The 23,846-nt window shown below is 50.5% G+C and overlaps 1 protein-coding gene across 15 annotated transcripts in view; it reads right to left on the minus strand.

Moving 5' to 3' along the window:
• The window catches only part of LOC102992117 (growth regulating estrogen receptor binding 1), a 105,438-nt gene extending 82,417 nt beyond the window's left edge, over window positions 1–23,021 (minus strand). For 12 of the 15 annotated variants that reach the window (XR_008616531.1, XR_008616532.1, XR_003678190.2 and 9 more), the window contains exons 1-11: window positions 22,853–23,021; window positions 19,792–19,977; window positions 15,394–15,522; window positions 14,558–14,686; window positions 13,721–13,918; window positions 12,817–12,997; window positions 11,247–11,442; window positions 9,663–9,799; window positions 3,909–4,248; window positions 2,300–2,415; window positions 801–1,000 (exon numbers count right to left, since the gene is read on the minus strand). Coding sequence is in view for 4 of the 15 variants with exons in the window: in XM_028483815.2 (XP_028339616.2) it covers window positions 801–1,000; window positions 2,300–2,415; window positions 3,909–4,248; window positions 9,663–9,799; window positions 11,247–11,442; window positions 12,817–12,997; window positions 13,721–13,918; window positions 14,558–14,686; window positions 15,394–15,522; window positions 19,792–19,977; window positions 22,853–22,976 (1,936 nt within the window). In the remaining 11 variants the exon portion in view is untranslated. Of the gene's footprint in view, window positions 1–800; window positions 1,001–2,299; window positions 2,416–3,908; window positions 4,249–9,662; window positions 9,800–10,791; window positions 11,183–11,246; window positions 11,443–12,816; window positions 12,998–13,720; window positions 13,919–14,557; window positions 14,687–15,393; window positions 15,523–19,791; window positions 19,978–22,852 lie in introns of those variants that run through there. The other 3 variants (XM_028483817.2, XM_028483816.2, XM_028483818.2) reach the window with 3 other exon arrangements.
• Between the last annotated feature and the right edge of the window lie 825 nt (window positions 23,022–23,846).

Raw genomic sequence — 23,846 nt, forward strand, 5'->3', positions numbered from 1 at the left:
GGTGCGGCGTAGGGGCCGGAAGCCAAGAGGAACGAAAGGGGAGAGGACGGAGGTGGGTCGGGAGATTCCAGGAGTGTGGCTTCACTCCACGGGCAACTTCATGTCAGGGTCCCATTCACGTCTGTGAAAGGTTCCGACAGCACCAGGCGGGTCTTTCCACCCCACTTTACAGATGAGTCCTCTGAGGCTTGGAGAGGTGACGTGACCTGTCCAAAGCCACACAGCCAGAGATGGAGGGGGAAGAGCGTCCTCATCTTCCAGCTCTCCCTCCATCTCTCTCTCTGCTACACCAAACCCCCCGAGTGCCTTGCATATTTGTAGTAGCAGCTTTTTATTTTCTCTCGCTATCCTGTCGACTACAGCCAAATGCCTTGCATTGCTCCGATTTATGTGTCCTATTAAAATACACAGCGTTGAACTTTGATGTCTGCAGACGAAACTAGCCCGTTTTCATAAATCTCAATAAGGGACAGATCCTGTTAATTCACATAGAGGTAACAAGCAAGTGAACCTTAAACCAGGCAGTAATTCCACGGGCAATTCAAGCAAGGCCTGAACTTAAAGCCTAGGAAATCTCCAGTTTTCTTCCTACTCTTTAAGAATTCCAGAGCTACGAAGAACCTGTTGGGATTTCCATTCTCTCACATCACCAAAAATGAGGGGGAGGCAGCAAAATCTGAAACCATCGAGGGATGTCCCCCAAAGACGTATCTAGATGGCTCTCATCGGGGGCTGCTGACCAGCAGACGAGCCCAGGGCCGCGCTGCGTGCGGGCAGGGGTCTAGACCGGCCCTCCGCACCTTCCGTCACCACCTCCTCATCCTCGTTGTCTGTGCTGCTCAGCTTTTCAGCGTCACTCTCCAAGGCCTCACTCCGGGCCCCCTTCTCCAGGGGAGCCTCGCTGCTCACAAAGTAAGCAGCCAGGCCCAGCTCCTGCTCCAATGCTGTCCTCACCAGGCAGGAGGAGTCCATGAGCCGCAGGTCACAGTACCGCAGAGACCTGGGAGGAAACGGAAGAAGGGCTCTATCGACCGCCCTCTACGGAGGAGGTACCGCTCGCGCTGGGGACCAGCACCCCGCCTTCCTCATTAGGCCCCTAGGCCTCATGCAAACGGAGAAGCAAACAGCGTCGCTGGGACCCCTGAGCAACAAAGTCTGTTTGACTGCAAGTCTCCGGGGGCCCCTGCCGTGGATTTAGCCCCGTGCTGCTGGGAATCAAAAGAACACTGACTTTCAGGTGAGACAAAAATGAGGCTTGAACCCCAGCCCTGCCACTTCCTGGCGACAGGCCCTCGACGAGCTGGGCAACTTCTTGGAGGCTCAGATTTTTTTCAAATGAAAGATGGCCATGAATATTAATAACCATCTACATGCACTGTGGGGAGAAATATATGTAATAAGTGGATATGTGATTATTCCATCAACATTTAAAATGTGCCCAAGACTGCGCCCCATGCAAGGAAGAGGACGATGATCAAGTCATCGCCATACTGGAAACGAGAGTCTGCCTGGGAAGCCCGGCCAATGAGTCACGACACACGTGGAGGAGTGGGCACAGAGGGCAGGCTGGGGCAGGGCTCGGAGCTGGGCAGGGGAAACAGCAAAGGGCTCGGAGAGAGGCAGATGGGGGTTGCAGTTAGGCTTTTACTAAAGCAAATGACCTTTCATTTACTCATCTATAAAACAGGGTAGTAATACTATGGTCCTAAGGTGCAAATGCTAGATTAAAAGTCTAGCCCAGTGCCTGATACAAAAAGCAAATGCTCGACGTTAAGATAGACTAAGACGTTGTCTTAGTCCTTATGGAGTTGAGGAATAGAGGACTTGATCCGTGACACGGCAACAACTCAGGCTGAACCCTGTGCGGACACTTTTTCCTGGCCCGTGAGTACGCGGCGCGAGGTGGCCCTCGCGTAAGTGTCGTGTGGCCAAGCGGCAAAGAAGCCGGGCAGCCCTGGAGTCCGCCATGCAGCGCACTGGCTTAATCTCTGTAAACCTCGGCTTCCTCATCAGCTACAGGGCCTCCACCCACGGAGCCCGGCAAGAGTGCCCACATCCACCACCAGGAGCCCGGGGGGTGCCTGTCTGAGAATGAGGAAAAGCTGCCCAGGCCTCAGACGCATTTCCCTGACATCTGCTGGAAAACGGTCACCATAAAGATACACATCTATGATGACTCTGACGTGAATGCGTTCCCAAGAGTCGGGCAGGGGAAGCTTGAGCTGGCAAAGCCCCCAGCGGCGAGCCCGGGCAACTGGCTCCTCAGAGACCCCCAGGTGCACAGTCCCTCGCCACTCACCTTGGTAAGGACTCCCCATGCGGGTCCATCCCGCTGAAGATCAGGATGCAGGGCAGGCCCTCCAACTCCAAGTATGTCTGAGGCCGCCACTCCGCATCCTCAATTTTCTGCCACATCTGCAGGTAATTATAAAGAAAGCTGTAAGACTTCTCACTTTCCAACCAGCCCAGCTCCAGGGAACCTTGATGTCCTGCTGATTTAAAGCCCTTGCAATGCCTCGCTGGATTTTCATCAAATTTCAACTGCAAATAAGCACACCATTGGCTTCACCACGGGACTCCCAGCCACATAGAACACTGCCTAGCACTTACCAGCTGTTCAAGAAATATCTGCCAACTGACTGACTGATTCTTTGCAAGATGGTATATATCAACTGTCTAACATTTGGTACTATGTTCTCTCCATCGTGGGGCTGTGCCTTCACAGTTCCTTCCCAATTATTCTCTCAGTATTCTTACCCTAACCCTCTTGCATCCTCCGTCACCTGTACGTTTAGTGAAAGGTGATTATGGTCCAGGCACTGTGCTAGTTTGGGGGGCTGACATGTGTGGGGCTGTCCTTGCCCTTCTCTGCTGGGGGAGGAGCCAGATGACAGGCAGGGAAAGCAGAACCTGCCCCAGGTTGGGGGCGGAGGGGGGACAAATAGGGGGAAGGGCAGCTTCCTGAAAGAAGAAAAGACGCTGGGGACTTCCCTGGGGGCACAGTGGTTAAAAATCCCCCTGCCGGGCTTCCGTGGTGGCTCAGTGGTTGGGAGTCCGCCTGCCGATGCAGGGGACGCGGGTTTGTGCCCCGGTCCGGGAAGATCCCACATGCCGCAGAGCGGCTGGGGCCGTGAGCCATGGCCGCTGAGCCTGCGCGTCCGGAGCCTGCGCTCCGCAACGGGAAAGGCCACAACAGTGAGAGGCCCGCGTACCACAAAAAAAAACAGAATCCGCTTGCCAAGGCAGAGGACACGGGTTCGAGCCCTGGTCCAGGAAGATCCCACATGCTGCGGAGCAACTAAGCCCGTGTGCCACAACTACTGAGCCCACGTGCCACAACTACTGAGCCCGTGAGCCACAACTACTGAAGCCCGCGTGCCTAGAGCCCGTGCTTCGCAACAAGAGAAGCCACTGCAATGAGAAGCCCGCGCACCGCAACGAAGAGTAGCCCCTACTCGCCGCAACTAGAGAAAGCCCGCCCGCAACGAAGACCCAACGCAGCCAAAAATAAATAGATAGATAAAAATTAAAAAAAAAAAAAAGACACTGAGTTGAATTCTGCAGATTGATAGGCATCAGCTAAATAAACAAGAAGAAGAAGAAATGAATCCCCAGAAAGAAATAAAATCAAGCTACAACCCAGAAGTTTGAAAGAGCAAGACAGTGTGTTTGGGGGGGGGGGGTGCAGCTTTTATAAGTAATGTGGTATAGCTGGACTGAGAGCTGCAGGTAGGGACGTGGCAAGAGAGGCAGCTGGAGGGGTGGCCCGGTATGCAGAGGCCACCATGGACCTAGGGACCGGGATGGGACCTTAAGGAGTTTGTGGCCACCCCACTCCCTCTCCTCCCCTCCCCCTGGTGGTCCCGCCCCACCACCCTCCCAGGAGTCTATCCCCACTCCTGTCCCACCTTGAGCTGCTTCAAGAAGTGCTTCCCGATGGTGATGCCAGAGCTGGGGTTGCCCAGGATGATCTCAAAGTGCTCCTCCAGGGCCAGCCGCGCCCGCACGTGGGCCAGCCGTTCATAGGCCACGGCCGCCAGCGGGGAGCAGGGCACCCGCAGCAGGACCATGAGCCCGTGGCCGCAGGGGCACTGCTTCGGGGAGTTGATGAGGTTCTGCGTGATCTCCAGCGTCTCCACCGATGTGTAGTTCTTCATCTGAGAGAGGCCGCTCACGGCCATCATCGCGGCCGTGTAGTGCTGCACGAGAACGAAGGTCCTGATCACCGCGCTGTGCAGGCGGGGGAACCTGCAAGGAACAGAGAGACCATGTCGTGACCCAGGGCTGCTATCCCCAAGGATGCCCGGAGAGCTCCGAGACAGAAAGGCCTTCCCGGGGCAAACAAGTAACCCAGACGCCTGCCATCACGGGCACAGGCCAACTCCTGGATCACAAACAAGTGGTGTTGCCTTTTGAAGCTGGTTGTTTACAACCTGAAATTGAAGTCTTCCTTAGAAGTCAAGTCAAAAACTGCTTTATCATTTCCAGCTGAGAAACAGAAGCAAAGTTTTGCTGTTGCTGCTGGTTCATACTAGCTGCTCGATAAAGATCTGTTCAATGACTAGATGAATGAGTAAAATAAATGACCATCATCAGCTGAATTTATGTCTCCATGAGTTAGGTAATTGGCCCCAGGTTCCCACCGGCAGTAGGAGAAGCATCAGTAATCAGTATGTAAGTGCAGCTACCCCCCAGATTTGGGGGGACCATCCTACAGGCATATCATTCATTTCATGTACAGTGAGTTATTAGAAATGTAACTAATGTGATTTTAACTCGACAGATGAATTACAAATCCAAACACAGCCAGTCAAACCAAGAAACCTAGTTTTTGTTTCAGAAGCTGTGGTCACACGAAGGGGGAGACCCCTCCCACAACTACGTGCACTGCCAGAGCAGCTCTGACCCTTGTGCCAGAGACAGACCCCAGAACACCACCAGAAAAACCCAAGTCACTGTACATCACTCTGTGCTTCTCAGTAGGAATAGACAAATTGATGTTCTGTTTATAGGCAATGCTTTGGGGAGTTTATTTAGATGGAATGAGTCCCCTGACTCTGTGGCTTTTTGGAGCAAAGATAAAGTAGTTTCTTGACCTACAAAGATAGGAACAATTCCCACGGCCACGTCACCCTGTGAGTTCTATCAGGGCAGCCGGCTCACCTTCCAACAGCATCTCTGATATCTTCTCCTGCCCATCGTTATGCTTTTGTTCATTCTTTCTCCTTAGCACTCAACTACTTTATGGCTTCTATGAACTGAAGAGTTGGCCTGGCAAACTTGCCAATACCAGTGCTGTCTTGGGAAGGCATTAAGGGTCTGCAGGTTCTGGCACAAAGGAGACCAGTGGCCCAAGCACTGCTTTACCCTCTGCCCCTGGTGCACTGGCCAAGTGGTGCCCAGGAAGAAAGAGAGCACAGTGGAAAACGCATTGTCTCCACTCTCTACAGCACTGCCCCAGCTGTGGTGGCCCTTTGTCACCTTGAGCAAGGTAAGAAGAGCAAGATGTCTCTTAGGGAGAAGCACACTCTTCTCCCCATCTCCAACGTCTGCTTTCAACTCTGCTCAAAGGACAAGCAGAGACTTCTGCTTCTGGCCAACACAGAGTAACAGGGACCAGATTTATTTTTCCATCAGAAATAACCAAAAATCTGGATGAATATATGAAACAACAGTGTTTCAAGACACTGAGCAATGAAAGACAGTGATCCTTTGAAATGGGAAAGAAATTAGGTGAGCCTCCAGTTTCTACCTGGAAAGAGTTCCCAGGATTGCTCAGGAAGGAGGAACCCAGTGTCTCCCTGAGTTGAGGAAAGATCTGGAGTCCAGGGAAACCAAGGCAGCCAGAGTTCATGGGGGGAATTACCAAAGAGGAGAGAGCTGCACAGATAGAGAACTCAGGAGAGCCGCAGAGGGTCCCACTCAAGTCCTCAGCTAAGTGGCGATCAGTGCATATACGTGAGAAAACTACCCAAAGCCAAGAAAAGGACCATCCAAAAGGATTAGAGGGAACAATACTTCAAACTCACATAGGGCTTGGAATAGTTCCTGTTCCCATCACCAGTGTGGAAGACATCAAAATTCATGAACTATTGTAGAGTACTTAGAGGGTTTCACTTCAGTAGTGAACAAAATTAGCCCTAGACTAAAAACTGCTCTGGTCCTGCCTAACAAAGTTTAAAAGCAAGACCTGAAAGAATTAAACTGTTTCCAAGTAACTTAACTGTATCTCAGAACAAAGCTTAAGAAGATTTATAGGAATACAAATATATCCAGCACCCAACGAAGTAAAATTCACAATGTCTGGCATCCTCTCAAAAATTACCAGATATGTAAAGAAGCAGAAAAATACAACCCATAATAAGAAGGGGGGAAAAATCAACCAATAGAAACTGACCCAGAAACAACACAGATGACAGTATTAGTAGAGAAGAACATTAAAACAATTATTATAACTATATTCCATATGTTTAAGAAGATATAGGGAAAATTGAGCATTTTAAATGGAAACATAAAAAAGACTGAGATTCTAGAGAAGAAAACTAAAATGTCTGAGACAGAAAAAAAACTGGATCCTGAATTCTCATGGGAGATACCATCTTGGTATTTGGCCCGGCCCTGCCAGCTACAATGGATCAGTTCAGGAATGGCTACCTGACCCAGGATGGGTCATCAGTCTTTTCTTGGGATTTTTCAAACTATTTATAAGAATCAGTCCCCTTCTAGAAGCTGGAGAATATGAAGTTCAGCAGCAGCTAGGGATGATGTTGTCAGCACATGGAAGAAACCAGTGTGTGATGAGATACAATGAAGCTAACACAGAGAAAAATACCAAAGACAAGACAACACAGTCTTGGCAGTGTTTAATACCTAACTTGAGTTGTTCCTGAAACCAGCTGCATCTGGTTCTGTGGTTTATTTATTCAACCTCTCCTTTTATTGCATGAGTCAGTGTATTCCTCTCCCTTTCCTAAAGTAGTTCAAGTTGGGTTTCAGTCACTTGCAAGGAACAGTCCTGGTTAATAAACAAACACAAGTAACAATTTATTATCAATTTGTCAGTGTGTACATTCATGTATGTGCTACCTGAAATTGCCTTTCTTCTTCTCTTAGGAACCTTGTTATATGACTATTTTGCTTTTGTGAAAAATAAAAATACAAATATAAATAAACTGGATGTGACTGACAGCAGAAAAAATAACACTAGTAAACTTGAAAACATAACAATAGAAATGATCTAAAATGAAACAGAGGGAAACAGAAAATAATGACTATAGCATCGGAGAGCTATGGAACAACTTTAAGTAGGCTAATATATGTACAATTGGATTACTCTAAAAGGGGAAAGGAGAGATGTAGAAAAAAATTTTTGAGGAAATAATGACTAAAATTTTTTTGTATTTGATGAACATTCAATAAACTCAAGAAACATGAAGAAAACCACACCAAGGCCTATCTTAATCAAATTGCTTAAAATCAGGGATAAATTTAAAACATTTTGAAGTAGCCAGGGTTGGGAGGAGGTGGTGGGGAAGAGAGGTCATTACACAGAGAGAAACAAAGGTGACGATGACAGCAGACTTCTGGTTTGAAACAATGTATGTCAGGAGATAGTAGAGCAACATCTTCAATACTTTGAAAGAAAAAAGTCAACCTAAATTTTATACCCAGGGAAAATATCTTTCAAAAATGAGGCAAAATAAAGACTTTTAAAGACACATAAAAGCTGAAAGAATTCATCACCAGCAGACCCTCCCTCCAAGAAATGTTAAAGAAAGTCCTTTGGACGGAAGGAAAATGATGCCAGATAAAAATCTGGATCTACACAAAGGAATGAAGAGCACTGGAAGTATTAACTATGTGCATAAATAAAAAGGTTTTAAAAAATATTCTTATTTAAATATCTTTAAAAGATGATCGACTGCCTAAAGCAAATGTGATTTATTGGGGAGTTTATAACATATATAAGTAAAATGTATGATAACAAAAGTACAAAGCCTAGGAGGAGAGAAATGGAAACATACTATTGTAAGAGTCTTATACAGGAAGTGGTACAATATCACTTGAAAGTAGACTGTTCAGGCAGGTTCAATGATTTGCCTAAAGTTAAAACTAATAAAGAGTAGAGCCAGGATGTATGGTGCCATGATCACTCTGGCCTTCTACCAGCTGTGAGAGCTCTCGCTCTGTACAGTTTAGTAGGTCTACTGTGTTGGACTTAAGTGACCAGGATTTGGTCTGGCTTCACTACAAACCCCTCACATGACTTTGGGCAAGTGACCCAACCCAAGTCTTTGTTTCTTTCTCTGTCAAATGGGGGAATAACAGTGTCTCCTATCTCACTGTGCCATTGTGAGGATTATATTAGGCAATAAATGGAAAATACTGGCCCAACGTCTACAGATCACTAAGCACTCAGCACATGTTTGCTGCACGAGGAGAAGCTGGGGAGCCAGGCAGAGAAGCAGAGGCAGGACAAAGGTCAGTTCTCACAGTCTTAGTGTAAAATCTTGGAGGGTGTCTTCCCTCAGCAAGGTTATGAGAGCTCGGCTGACAATCCAAGAGTTGGAGAAGTGGCCTGATTAAACCCATCAGCATCAGAGCTGAAAGGGATTTAGTTCCCCAAAGGGTGCTCTGGGGGACACTAATCCCATGAGACAATGGAGATGGTGCACGCTCTAGCCGTCTCTTGGAGATTTACAGCACACATGGCACATGGAAGGCTTTGAGAACTCTCATTGGGAGAAGAATCCTTTGTTAAATGTAAGGTTTATCAAACGCACATGACCATGGAACCCCTCGAGACATAACGACTATTAGCATCCAGCAGTATAGCTTGGAACACAGCTTGGGAAGTACATGTCTAATTCAATCCCTTTGTCAGCAAGTGAGACAAATGAGGTGCCATGAGGGGAGAAGGCAGAGCTCAGTTCAACACCCACAACTGGCGGCAGGGCCATTCATTTCGCTTTGTATTAGACGGTCTGTAAAACTTGGCCTGGCTTTTCCACGTATAAACTGTGTGGATGTCGGCACTTAACCCCCCTGAGCCTCAGTTCCCTCATCTGTAAAATGGCAGTGCTGATATCCACCTCAGGGGTCTGCCGTGACAGGGTTGAAAAGGTAGCACTGACTCTGGGTTCACACCCAGTTCTGTCACTTGCGAGACGTGTGGCCTGAGAAAGTCATGGCGTCTCCCTGAGTCTCAGTTTATTTGCAAAATGGGAATAATAATAGCAACTGGCTCAGAGAGGTCGCGAGGACTAAATCACATCATGAAAGTAAGAACAGTGACTGGCACGAAATAAGCCCACAGTAGATGACATGCAAAGGAAATAAAGACAAAGCCAACTGACCGCCACTCGCTCTTCCTTTACACCTTTTGCTATCTTACCTCCCATTTTCTTGCCCTCCCTTGAGGCTCAGACATGCAATCCCACATCCTAGCATATTTCTGCCCATTCTTATCTCTCAAATTTTCTGGAACAACATCACCGGCCCCAAATGCAAGACGAGAAATAAACCAGGATCCCTTTAACGGAGGGACTGAGTCACCCAGGAAGGGAGAGAGGTGGCCCCCTCCCTGGAATTCCCTGGCTGCACATTCCTCACCTTGCACTTGACTAACGAGCATTTTTAGTAACTTCAAGAGAGACGGGTACCTTTTTCCCAATGCGGTGACCATGGCCTCAAAGGAGCTGTCGTATCTCAGCAAGGGGAGGCTGTGTCCTGAGAGGGTGGACTCGATGAACTCGGACAGCCCGAAGTACTTCTTATTCTCAGGATACAAGTCCACTCCCTAAAACAGAAACGCATCGGTCACGCAAACATTTCCTTTGTGGGGACTGAAAGGGTCACATGCCGGGCGCACAGATGACCTGGACAGGCATCTTGGTCTGAACTGTGCTGACTCTGCAATCCCCTGGATGACGTTTTATAACTGTCTTTCCTCTGCGGCCCCAGAGCACAGAGCACTCCACGCGTAAGGGCTGGCGCCTCCCCATCAGTCAAGACTTTTCCATTCAGTTGACCCCAGTGCCTTTGCCAAGAAAAAAATCAGCCTCTTCTTTTTTGTTAAACACACAACTTCCTCTGTTAAAATTGCTTCTTTCCAACAATTTTAGCTGGTTTTAGGAATAGACAAATCAACTGTTTTGCATTCAGCTGCTATTAAATCAGCAGAAAGAAATGCATTTATCCAACCAATTTTACCCACACTGATATAAGATTCCTCCCAAACTAGCATCAGAGCTTATCAAACTTCAGAGCACAGCAAAGTTGGGAAAGGATGCTAAAATTACAAAGGCATGAACTTCATCCTCAAGTAGCACAGTGGTTAAACATGAGGGCCGTGGATTTCGCTGGACTGGGTCATATCTCGGCTCCAGAACCTTCTAGGTGCATGGCTTCAGGCAAGTGGCTTAACCTCTCCCCTCTGCCTCATTTTCCCCATTTGTAAATCGGAAATCATCCTAGCACCTGTGTCTTATCTGAGTTCATATGATAAAGCACTTAGAACAGTGCCTGCCTGGCTCACGGTAAGCGCTACATAAAAACAAATGCTGTTGCTACCTCTGATTCTGAATCGGCGGGAAGGAAGCCAAGCATCAGCACCTTTAGAAGTTCCTTGGATGATTCCGAGAGACTCCGAAAAAGCCCGCAACTTGATGTCTACTTATCGCTTGTGTAATTAGGTGGAATCCAACCACCAGGTTTCTCAAATTACCAGAATGACTGCTATCTTCTATTTTGATGAGAAAATGGCAGGTGATAAGCTGAAATAAAACTCACCAGCGTTTGTGGACGTGTGTTCAGTTTGAGGAAGGAGATTTTGAACCTCGCTGCTGAAGGATGCAGGGGTAGGAAAGACAGGAACATTTCCAGGGCTTCCAGACAAACTTAGTGTCACCCCACGTGCAGTCCAAATCCCCACAGCCCTAGACGGCTGTACATCCAACACCAGGAGAGCAGGTGTTCAGACGCTGCTCAGAGAGCTTCAGTCGCCAGAGAAACAGTAAACCAACCGTGTTGCGTTACATGCTCTAAGTCAGGGAGCCAACAAACGCACACAGGAAGGTTTCTAAAGACCAAGAAGGGTTTAAATCTAACCCTGGGTAGAATCAAAGATCCAAGGAGCTGGAACCCACTGACCCTCAACTGGGCTAGTCAGTCAAGTCTTTAGTGAACAGGATCTCTCCCAACGCAAGGTCATTGCTACAGCGGGCCCAGCAGCCTGGGACACTCACGTTACTGTAGGAGGCCGGCCAGTGTATCTCGTTGTAAGGACTGATGAGGGTGTGCTGCGTCTGCAGCGCGTACGGGAAGGAGGTCACGTGGAGCATCACGACGTTGGGGGCCTCCTTCACCTCCCTGCAGTTGAGCAATCTGTCCACCAACCCCACGGACGGGTCACTCTGGGAGTAGAGGTCATGAACAGTGCTACTGAGAGAGCAAAAGAGGCAGAGGAAATGATAAGTGGAATGGCAAGCACTGTCCTGTCATTTGACGACAATCAAGCAGTCGGATCAATTGACAGCGAGCCTCCCAACGCTGGCACAATCGAAGCTTAGGGCTCCGCCCATGACTAGCAAAATGAAATTTTTAAATACGACTGCACTTCAGGTACCCGTCAGGGACTCCCCTGAATACTCATGACTTATTAAAAGCTTGGCTGGGGGAACAGTGTCTATAGAGGATTGCTTGCAAGATACACAATCCACCCGCTTCTCTAGCCCAGGGAAGCTCAGCCAGGAGCTGTGGATGAGTCTTGCCTTTTCCCCCTTGGCCGCATCTGACTGTACACCTGCCTCCTCAAATCCTTTTCTCCAACAGTTCTACCGATCTTGAAGTGACCCAAAGAGGACATAACATGGTAAATTCTATACTAAATTTTAAAGTACAGGATCAGGAATGGGAAGCATTTTGGACAAGGGGCCGAGGAGACAAGTGTGTCTCGGCCTTTCTCAGTGGGTCACTGGTCTCAGCATTCTTGTCTGTAAATCTAGGGGGACAGGAAAAAATCAGTGCTTCACCTTTTGGGTGGCAGGCAGCCACTCTGAGACACCTACCCACCGAATGAATATGTACAATTTGGCTTTTTATGTACTTCAGAGTGTTCAAATGCCCCCACGCCCACACATGGACGCGAGAATGTAAACCCTTTAACTGGGCGAACTTCAAGGCTCTGGCCAGCCCTGAGCGTCTGGCCCCACGCTAAGTCAAAGCCTTCCTCCGATACCCGACCCACAATCTTCTTTCCCTCCTCAACCATGTCAGTGGCAGTGTCTAAACACACAACCCCAAGGCCAGTCTCATGGAGATGACCAAGCCTGGTAAACACCAGGAATCCTGCCAGACTCCAGGCTTGACACCACCAGAAATTCATCTAGATTTATGTTCATTTGAATTGAGAAAGTAAACTCTCCCCTGGGAAGGGCACCAGCTGTGACCCATGGTGTCCAGAGCCAATGGGGCTCCATCAGGAAGGGGCCTGGGCAGAGCTCCTCCCATCAGGATCCCTTCCCGGCACCTGCTGCTCTGCCACTGACACCCTCCCTCCCCCACCCCAGCCTGCGACATTGAGCGAGGCGCTTCCCTTCCCTAGTTTCCATAATGGTACCTTTCAGAGGCTGCACTAGATGACCCCTCGGGTAACTTCCGGCCCTAAGGTCTGAAATACACCCGCAGCATCTGCCTACAAATGCCAAGCCCCCAACACCATTCATCTTTTTAACACTTTTACCCACAGTATTATCCATACATATTCACTCCAAGAAGGGACATGCCAGCCCTGCCACGTGCCAAAGCCAGGCTAACCTCACTAGATCCCAGTGGGCGTGGTCGTGAATGAGGACAAAGAGCGTGTGCGGATTCTGAAAGGAGTTTTGCAGAAAGGACTTGAATTTTGTCTGCGCCTGGGCATCTAGCTTCAAAACATACTGCTCGACCGTCTGCTTGGTCATGTGCTCCTTTTCCAAGCCAAGCTCCAGCAGAACCCCTGCAACACAGCGAAAAGACATCAGTAACTCCGAACACGGTCATGAGTTTTTCACTCAGCAACAGACACTTGAGGAACGTCTCCCATATGGCAGGCTCCTTGCTGGGACGGGAGGCTACAGGCACGCAGGAGGCACGTGTGAGTCAGGGAGGCCGATTCCCGTGCAAACGACTGTCGTGTCACCGCCTGCAGGAGGAGGGCCTGGAGGTGGGCCTGCTCCCCAGCGTGGTACGTACGCAGCCCACCCAGGGGCACAGCAAAGCTGCCTTCGTGAAGCAGCCGATCCCAGCACGGTGACTGAAAGAAAGGGAAAGGACCCCTCTCACCCACCAAAATCATCTCCAGCCTGAATGCCACCAGGCCTTAGGTTAGAGCCCTCAGAGTGAACCCTCCCAGTGAAGACATGGACTCTCTGTGTGGTTCATGTTTAATCCCCTTGAAAGCACAGGGAAAATACATCAAGTTGGAGCCAGTTATCAGGACATACTTCACTGACTTGAGTGGGACAAAGGGAACACTCAGGTCACGTTCTACCTTTAACAGATTATAAAATAGCGGACAAGTCGCTTCCTCCGGGCATCAGTTTTGTGAGCTATGAAACCGGGGTGTTAATACGGCACCCTCTACTTTAGAAGTAAAGATGGTATTAGAATCCAAATCTGGACGCAAACAGATCAAAGCTTCTCCACACAGACATCACGCTTGCCCCTGAAAGGCCCGTACCTGAATGCCAGACGTGGAACAGGGTCTGCTGGTAGGTCACTTCTGAGGGTGGAATACAAATCAGAAAGTCCACCTTCTCAAAGGATCCTAAGTCCAGATTTTGGGTGCTGGAATCTGCGATTGAACACACGTGGGAGAGGAGCTTCTGGGCCACGGCCAGCTGGAAGGGCCGGATGCGGTGAGGCTCCAGATGGTAACCTGGAACCAGAGCCCCCATCAAGGTGAGTTGCGCGCCAGCAGATGGCTACAGCCCCGGACCTCTGCTAGGGAATCAAGCAGGGGCCCCCCGTCTAGCACACAAAGTGATGAGGGAATGGGGAAAACACCAATATTCACTGAGCGCCTGCTCCGGGCTACCCACCGTGATGGTCATTTCACACCCTTCTCCTGATTTAAAAATAAAAGGGTGAACAGCACTCGGGGAGCACAGAGGCTGTGACCTACTCCACCTGGAGGGGACAAGGACGGCATCCCAGGGAAGCTGATGCTGAGATTAGATTTTGGAAGAGGTTACAGGTTCTCTGGAAGAGGAGGAGACCGTCACAGCCCTTCAGGAACTTAGAATGAATAAAGTATTTCAACAATGCATCGATAAACTGGAAATCAACAGAGAAATGTGCCATCTCAGGAAAACTGTACAGATGTACATTTCGGGGTAAAATGAGACCGTTATCATCAAAGACTAAAATTAAAATTAGATATTAGGTCTACTCGATTCTACGGAGATGCCCTGCCCGCTGGAGGTGCCTCTAACTTTGCTTCCTTGCAGCCCCTGGGGGCCTTGGATGCTGCCTCACCAGCCCAGAGCTTGGCCACCAGCGCCCCGGCATCACTCACTTGTGCATACCGGTGTCCCGCCGACATCTAGGGATGCTGATTTGGTGACAGAGGAGGCAGTAAGTGAGGAAGAAATCTGGCCTTGATTTTCCTGATGAAATTTGTCCAGCAAAATATCAATGTCGCCCTCTGCCCAAAACAGAGAGAATAACAGAAATGGGTTTTCCGTCTCAGTGAAACTCGGCAAGCATCTATGGAACATCCCCTATGTATCAGGCACTGTCCTGGGCCTGGGGCACCAGAGATAGGGTGGCCCATCCTGTCAAGGAGCCCACAGCCCCAGGAGGCAGATGTGCTGAAGAAAATTACATTATGACCCAGAAGGTGCCAGGACAGAAAGAAAGAAGAGCAAGATGCCAAAGGTCAGGAGGTAGGGGTCTGAGCACATCTTGGAGAAGGAGGGGCCAGCAAGAGCTTCTGGGAGGAAATGGGGTGAGTCTTGTAGGGTGAGTGGCCAGGAAAAGAAGGGAGACAGGCACTCAAGGCATAGGACACACAGAAGGAGGCACAGAGAATACACTTCTCCAGTGAGAAGCTTTAAGCAACACAGAGGGGGAGGCAGCAGGGTGATGGACAGAGCCGGAGAGGTACGGAGAACCAGGCACAAGGCCCTTGTGTGCCCCCAAAGGACAGAAACCACAAAGCCGCCACCTAGAGAACCCACAGCCGGAGCAGGAAACAGCCAGCCAGAGACCCCACAGATGGAAGGGCCGCCCACACATGTAAATCCAGGCCAGCCTCAGCAGGTCACGGGGGATGGGCTCCATCCCCCAGACGACCTTGCCCTTTGTGTCTTTCTCATCAATTTATGAATTTGCACCTCACTACAAGCCTACCTGGACAGAGGGTGCTAAAAAAGGCTCCCAGAGAGTCCACTTTCCCCGTAACCAGCTCATAATTGACTTCTTTCTGGTACTCAGCTGGGGTGAGAAGGCTCTCAGAAAGAATCCGGGCTTGGTATTTTCCTGGAAAACAAACAACAATTTGGACTGGGCCCTCCGCTTAGAATTAGCACGTGAGCTCCTCGATGGCAGGGTCTGTGTCTGAATCTCTTTCTCCCTCCAGCCCGCAAGCCCAGCACCACGCCTGGCTAAGAGCAGGGCTTCCTGCTGGTGAAATGAATAAAGGGTACACACCCCCCAGGCCCAGTTTAGTAGTTGGGATAATAAGAGGGAAATCTCCGAGTATGGGCTTTGGAACCTGACTCTCTCCCCACTTAACTAGCTGTGTAACCTAGGTTGACCCAGTTTCCTCATCTGGAATTCGAGGCTAAAAGTACCATCGACTTCACAGGACTATTGTGAGGATAAAACAAGACAATGTTTATAAAATATTCAGCCCAATGCCTGACACAGCAGGGGCTCGAGGTTTATTACTAAAGATATTACTGAAATCAATGTAAAGAATTTATTAAAAACACAGGTGTTTTTGTTTGTTTGTTTGTTTTTGCGGTACGCGGGCCTCTCACTGCTGTGGCCTCTCCCGTTGCGGAGCACAGGCTCCGGACGCGCAGGCTCAGCGGCCACGGCCCACGGGCCCAGCTGCTCCGCGGCATGTGGGATCTTCCCGGACCGGGGCACGAACCCGCGTCCCCTGCGTCGGCAGGCGGACTCTCACCCACTGCGCCACCAGGGAAGCCCAACACAGGTGTTTAAGATGAAGGAATGCCAAGAGATCACTGGGACACGGCATAGTTACTGCAATCCTCCATCCCTCCCCCCTCCCCCCGGGGCATTCTGCGCTGTTTGGTGTCTGTCTCCCCACCAGAACGCACGCTCCAGGAAAGCGGGGACATCACTCCTGTGTCCCCAGCCCCCAGAACAGTGACTGCACATAGTAGGGCTTCAATACATGTTTTTATAATTCATTAGCTAATTGGCTCATTAACCCACACAACACAAGAAGGCCATTATTTATTTTTTTTCCTCTCCATTAGGTAGTTGAAGAAGCTGAGGGCCAGAGTCATTAAACCACAGACCAGCAGGTGCACGGGGGACCCAGGTTTTCCCTGCATCTATCCAGATCCAAACCTGCCCCCAGCCTCTCTAGAGAAACAAACGGGAACGGCTCACCTTCTATGCTAGGAGGAACGGAATTTTTCCCGAAGCGCGCTATTCAGGGCACACCAGGGGCTACCGTGCGCTAACGGCTGTTACTAACCAGCGCAGCTGCAAACCCGGGGCCACGAGAGGCAAAAGGGGGCAACGGCGAAGGAGGGATTCTGGGCATCACCAGACCGCTCTCCCGGCAGCCCGGCGGCGGGGCCCAGCCTCACCGGTGACAGCGATGCAGGAGTCGAAGGCGGCGCTCCGGCAGGCGCAGATGATCACCACGTAGTTGGTCTTGGCCAGCTTGCCCTCGAGGAGCAGGCGGAACATCTCCGAGAGGCCCTCGGCCAGCGAGTAGGTGCACTCCATGATGTGCACGCTGTCGTTGCAGGAGCTGGCGGCCAGGCCGGCCAGCCAGGGCAGCTGCGCCGGGGTGACGGGCGCCACGGCCCCAGGCGCCGGCGGGACGGGCCGCGGTGGCGCCTGCTGGTACTGCCGGATCTCCGTCAGGTGCGACTCCCGCCAGGAGCGCAGGAAGATCTGCTCCAGGTCCTCCATCAGGGGCACCTGGTCCGCCGCTGGCAATGACAATGCGGGCGGAAGGGGCTTCAGCACCGGCCCCACGCGGCAGCCTCACGCCAATATAACCGGGGCCGTGCTGGGGAAATGCGCGTAAACGAACTCTCAAACAACACAACCTAAATGACTAACATTAAATGGTAGGCGAGACAGCTGGGAAATAGAGGGAGGTGATAAAAGCAGCCCTCATCTCCCCGTCCTAACAGAACCACTACTATTTTTGTATGTTTCTCCATCTTTTTTTTTTCCACGTGCAGGTTTTACATCGTTATAATGATTGTGGGCCTATGACGTCAAGGCGTGTCTGTTTACCTCACCATCACGCCACAGTCATGTTTGCATGATGTTTACGGCCTTCATAAACAGCACCATTAACGGGCACTGTTAACGTGGAGGCACCATCACGGACTGAGCAACGCTGATCTACTGTTGACCCCTGTACTGCTTCCAAATCAGCACATTTATAAATACTTCTGCAATACACACCTTTATGTATAGGACATTCCTTAGCCTAAATGCTCTAAATTGGGCTTACAGAGCCAACTAATACATATCATCAGACTGTCTCCAGATGGTTTAAATGTCTCAACGTACCATGAAACTAATGACACACGGTAACGCTGGTTCTACTGCACCCTTAGCTCCGCTGGATAGCACCGTTTGGGTTATCATCAGTTTAGTTGAGAAAAGCATCACCTGTTTAATGTGTTAATTTTGTATCTCTCTGATGACTAGTGAGATGGAGTACCTTCAATGTTTTCTTCCCTACGGGTATTTTCCAGTTGATGTGTCAAATTTTCGTATTTGGGTGAGCCGGAGGGAAGAGCACCACGCTTCGATTTAGAAGACGTGGCCCCGTCCAGCTCCACCAGCACCGGCTGTGCAGCCCTAAGCTGTCTTAGCTTGAGCAAGAGTGGTACCCTGGGCAAGGGAGGTGTTGATGGAGAAGGTGGGCGAGGTTGGATTCAGGATGAAGCCGGGCTTACTGATGGACTGGACGTGGACTGTAAGAGTGAGAAAGAGAAACACATCCACATTTTCCCAGATTCCGGACAGTCCTAAGCAGCACCCTCGAGGGTTCCTCCCTACCTGCTCCATCTCCATCTCCTCCGGGTCCCTGAATACTGAGTGTCCCAGGGCTCAAACCTTGGCACTTTCCTCCATCCACCACCCCTCCCAGTCTCTCATCCAGCCTCACAGCTTTAATACAGATCATCACTGAGCCCGTGTTTCCTAAATTTATACCTATAGTTGCAACGTCTCCCTGGGGCTCAAGACCTGCACGTCCAAACCCTTGACTCGGCCCACCTGGCTGCCCCATCAGCAGCTCAAACTTGAAATTGCCGAGACAGGACTTTCGCTCATCCTCCAGCGCCACGGCTCACCTGGTTGCTCAGGGCAAAATGCAAGTGCCATCTTTCCCTCACGTCCCTCAGACAGACAGCCCACCATCCTGACCTTCAGAATCTCTCCCCTGTGGCTGTTAGTGGTCCAAGCCACCACCTGCCTTCACTGGGACAACTGCACCATCTGGCCACACAGGGCAGCCCATGTGGTCTTCTTGAAATGAAAGTCAGATCATATCTGTCCCCTGCCCAAAACATCGCAGTGGTGCTATGGACTGAATTGTGTCCCCCTCAAATTCGTATGTTGAAGTATTAACCCCCAATACGACTTATTTAGCGATAGGGCCTTTAAAGAAGTAGCTAAGTGAGGTCAGAAGGGTGGGGCCCTAAGCCAGTAGGACTGGTGGCACTATAAGAAGAGGAAGCGACACCAGAGCTCACCCTCTGTCCCCACACACATGCGCAGAGGAGGATACAGTGAGAAGGCAGCCGTCTGCAAGCCAGGAAGAGAGGCCTCACCAGAACCCAACCTTGCTGCCACCTTCATCTTGGATTTCCAGCCTCCAGAACTGTGAGAAGATAAATTTCTGAGGTTTAAGCACACAGTCTGTAGTATTTTGTTATGGCAGCCTGAGCAGACAAATACAAATTGTTTCTCAATGTGTCTAAAATATGAACTCTTGACCTTAGCCTGAGGCCCTACCCTCTCTCTGACAGCACCCTCGCTGTCATGCTCTCACTCTGCAGCCGCCCTGGCTCCCACTGACCTGGGGCTCCATGCTCCAGCCCCGCCTGCCGCCCACCCATCCTCCTCCCTCTTCCTCCCTCAGGTCTTCATAAGGCTGGATCCTTCTCATCACTCGGGTCTTGACCCAAATGCCATCTCCCCACAGAGGCCTTTTCTGACAACCTGAAACAACCCCACAATCACATACCCCACCTCCCTCTGCTCATTTTCCACTTGTTTACTGTTTCTCTCTCCCACTAGGATACAATCTCCTTGAGGGCAAAGCCACTGTTTTATTCCTGCTGTATCTCTACGCCTAGAAGGGCAGGGAAATCATTTTTGAATTCTCACTGTAGATTTTGACCTACTTTAAGGCCTTCCCAGCCCCTCGGGGTGGAGACCGCTGCAGTGACCTCATAGCAGAGGCAGTCTTCACAAGGGTTCCAAGAGAGGGTCAGCGATCAAGGCTCGTGCGGTTCCCGCCTTTAGCGATTATTCCACCAGTGGTTCCCACGAAACGGGAGGGAGACTCACCCAGCTGGACGAGATAGTAGACGGTCAGCAGGAGCTGCATCTCCTCGGAGATGGGCTGTATCGTGGAGGCCCCATACTGTCCATACGCTCTGGAGATGGACTGGGAGTTCTGGTAGCACGTGTACAGGAGAGGGCTCACAACGACATCGTTCAGGTTCCCACAGAGGTAAGGGAAGTGCCCGTGGCCTGGGGGAGGAGAAACAGCACCCACTTGGCCCCTGGCCTCGGGCATAAGGCATGGTCCCCACATGTGGGCGGTCTCTGAATGCGAGGGAGTGAAAACAGGCAGGCCAGTTGCACCTGGGGTAACTCAAGTGCTCCTTTCCAAGGAAATCTTGAACTCCCGGCCCTTGCTGATTTGTGCACCTGCTCTGAGAACAGACAGGGGCTGTAGCATTTGCTTGTTCGTTTAGTCCAATCCCCTATTTTATAGCCAAGCAAGCTCAGGCCCAGAGGGAACTGCCAGAGCTGAACAGCCATCGCCTGTGCTGCTCCTTTGGCTCTGACTCTAGAAATTTCACGCGGGCAACGCCGACCAGATCTTTGCCAGGCCTGCGCCAGCCCAAGCCTCCCCAACTGCCCGTGTTGGATTCTGCCTCCCGGTCTCCCAGAACTCTGTGACAAGCCGAGTTAGGAAAATAAATCACTGTACAGACCAGAGACTCCGAATACCAACAGAACTTGACACATGCTTTAGCGAACGTTACAAGATTAATTCTGATGGCAACTCTCAGAGGCGGGACAGCCCAGACCAGCTCTGAATTGCCTCTGCACCATTTATTAACTACGTGACCCTCCACGAGAAGCTTAACTTCCCTAAGCCTCAGTCTCCACCTTTGTAGAATGGGGTGGAGAAAATCGAGCCCTCGTGTGGTTGCTGAGATGATCAAATGTGGTTCAGCGTGGGCGTGGCATCTTGTGCTCAGAAGGTCTCCACTTATTCACCAAACACACACTTAGTGGACGCCTGCCGTGTGCTATGTACGGGCCTCACACTCGGCTCTGGGGGAAGATCTGGTGACTGGGCCACAGTTCATGTCCTCCAGGAAATTCATTCCCAGACCTGAGGGTGCATGAGGGTCCCCTGAAAGGCTTCCTAAAACACAGGTTGCTGGGCCCCGCCACAGAGCTTCTGATTCGGATTCTGGGATGGGCCTGGGAATGCACACCTCTACTGAGGTCCCAGGTGATGCTGGCTTTGCTGGTCCAGGGACCACAAATTGGGTAGCATTGTTCACAAACATTATGGTTTATAAGAGGCAACGTAAAGAATTACTATTAAAAGGATGTGAAATTTGTCATGAAAGGGGCACAGAGAAGCTACAATGGGGCCCAGATAAAAGGGAATCTGAGGGGCTTCCCTGGTGGTGCAGTGGTTAAGAATCCACCTGCCAATGCAGGGAACATGGGTTCATGCCCTGGGCCGGGAAGATCCCACATGCCGCGGAGCAGCTAAGCCCGTGCACCACAACTACCGAGTTTGCGCTCTAGAGCCTGCGAGCCACAACTACTGAAGCCCGCGTGCCACAGCTACTGAAGCCTGCGTGCCTAGAGCCCGTGCTCCGCAACAAGAGAAGCCACCACGGTGAGAAACCTGCGCACCACAACGAAGAGTAGCCCCCGCTCGCTGCAACTAGCCTCACGCCCAGTTCAAAACCCAGACCTGTACCCTTCTTCCTGAATATCCTGTCCATTTTTTTTTTTTAGGATAAAGAAAGGAGTACCCTCTCCTATTTCATAATTAAGAGTAAGGTACCTCCCCACTTTCCTACCACCCTCTCTCCTCTACTCCTACAAACATGATACCAAATAGTGTCCACTCTACCCAATACTCTGTAATGACCTATATGAGAAAAGAACCTAAAAAAGAGTGGATATATGTATGTACAACTGATTCACTTTGCTGTACACCTAAAACTAACACAACATTGTAAATCACCTATACTCCCATAAAAAAATTCTTAAAGTTTATGCTATCTAATAACAGAAAAAATTAAAAAATAAAAAATAAAATAAAAAACCCCCACAGTCTGCCCTTATTTAAGAAGGACCTGGGCTTCCCTGGTGGTGCAGTGGTTGAGAGTCCGCCTGCCAATGCAGGGGACACGGGTTCAAGCCCTGGTCTGGGAAGATCCCACGTGCCGCGGAGCAACTGGGCCCGTGAGCCACAACTACTGAGCCTGCGCGTCCGGAGCCCGTGCTCCGCAACAAGAGAGGCCGCGATAGTGAGAGGCCCGCGCACCGCGGTGAAGAGTGGCCCCCGCTCGCCACAACTAGAGAGAGCCCTCGCACAGAAACGAAGACCCAACACAGCCAAAATAAATAAAAAATAAATAATTAAATTTATTAAAAAAAAAAAAAAAGAAGGACCTGAATGTGTGTGTGTGTGTGTGTGTGTGTGTGTGTGGAGAGAGAGACTCCGTGCCAGCACCATCATCAAACAAGCCCTGCCGAATCCTCACCTTTCAAGGGCTCCCACTTCGTTAGGAAGAAGTTTCCTTAGCTGAGCCACAAACTGACCTCCAACCACGTACGTACATAAGCCCACAGGACAGAGGTCAAATCCGGTCTTGTTTCATGCTTCTGCCTGGTGGCCACGGCTATCTTTGCCCAAAGCCAGATTTCATGGCCCCAAAATACTAGCGGTCACAGGACAACCCCCCAGACCGGGGCCCTGACAAATCGGCAAGGGGCTGAGGACCCACCTCTCACGTGCAGTGCTCGGCCCTGGGCCTGCTACCGTGGCAGGAGCCGAGTGAGGCTGAAAGAGGGACTGACTGAAGGAACAAATGAACAAGCAAACGGTCGTCATGGAACAGCATCGTCTCGCTTGGGCTCATCGTAGAAAACGGTGACAAGCTCTGAAACTCTGGCGCCTGATCAGGGGCTACCCCAGGGACCAGTCTGCTTGGTTCTCTCATTGCCCCGGAAAGGATTTTAGAGTTTTCCCAGGAGGACCCCCCGGTGTGGAGTCAGACTGGGAGGACGTGTCACGTTGCCTGTTTCTCACGCGTTCCCTGGGCTCCCCGACTTCCACCACTCGTCACACTGCTGTACTTGCCTTTAAAGATCACGGGCTTGGCCTTGCATATTTTCAGCAAGTTGTCGGGAACGGACACTGGCTCTCCGGAGGCCACAACGGGAAAGGCGACTGAAGCCGGTCCCACCAAGCCAACCTGGGGCATGCAGGTCACGCCTGTGCTCTCTAGGGACACACCGAGAGCGTTAGGAAGACACGTCAGACAAAGCATCCACCTCCGGCAGACCTGACGTCAGGCTGGCCAACGCATCTGCTACAACTTGACCAGTTCCCTGCTTATGGGGTATCCACCTCCGGCAGACCTGACGTCAGGCTGGCCAACGCATCTGCTACAACTTGACCAGTTCCCTGCTTATGGGGTATCCACCTCCGGCAGACCTGACGTCAGGCTGGCCAACGCATCTGCTACAACTTGACCAGTTCCCTGCTTATGGGAGCATATCCAAGTCCAGGAATCACAGATTCCTGAGGTCAAAAGCATCTTAAAGGCCACTGGGTCCCCCTTCCCCACCAAACAACCTAGGCTCCTCCTCTCAATATCCCTGCCAGGTGACAGGCAAGCCTTTAAAAAAATTCCTCTAGGATCAGGGAAGTCAATACCGTACATGGATCCTGGGCTTTGTTAAGCAAGTCTAATATACGAGAAAGAGAATCTTTTGTTATACCCAAGTCTGCCTCCCTAGAACTTTCTCACCAATACACACAAAAGCACATGTAAACGCACACACACACCACCAGCAGCACCACCACCGCTAGTACCCAAGCCCTGGACTTGGGGCAAGGATTTCGTCACTTACCATACTTAGCTCTGTTCCCACCACCCTGGGGGTAGCCACCATCCGCAGCTGATGGAGATTCTGGAGACCATCCTTTGTGGCGTTTTTTGGGGGGCCCGGAGTTTGATAAGATACCTAGACCACATTCAGAGTATGGATTAGGCTGTCACTAGGGGTGAGCTTCAGTACAACGTTCCCCTGAACTGGAGCACACTTATTTGTAATTTTTTAAATCACAG

This window comes from Physeter macrocephalus, unplaced genomic scaffold, assembly GCF_002837175.3.
Source record: "Physeter macrocephalus isolate SW-GA unplaced genomic scaffold, ASM283717v5 random_75, whole genome shotgun sequence".
In the NCBI taxonomy this organism is placed as follows: domain Eukaryota; kingdom Metazoa; phylum Chordata; class Mammalia; order Artiodactyla; family Physeteridae; genus Physeter; species Physeter macrocephalus.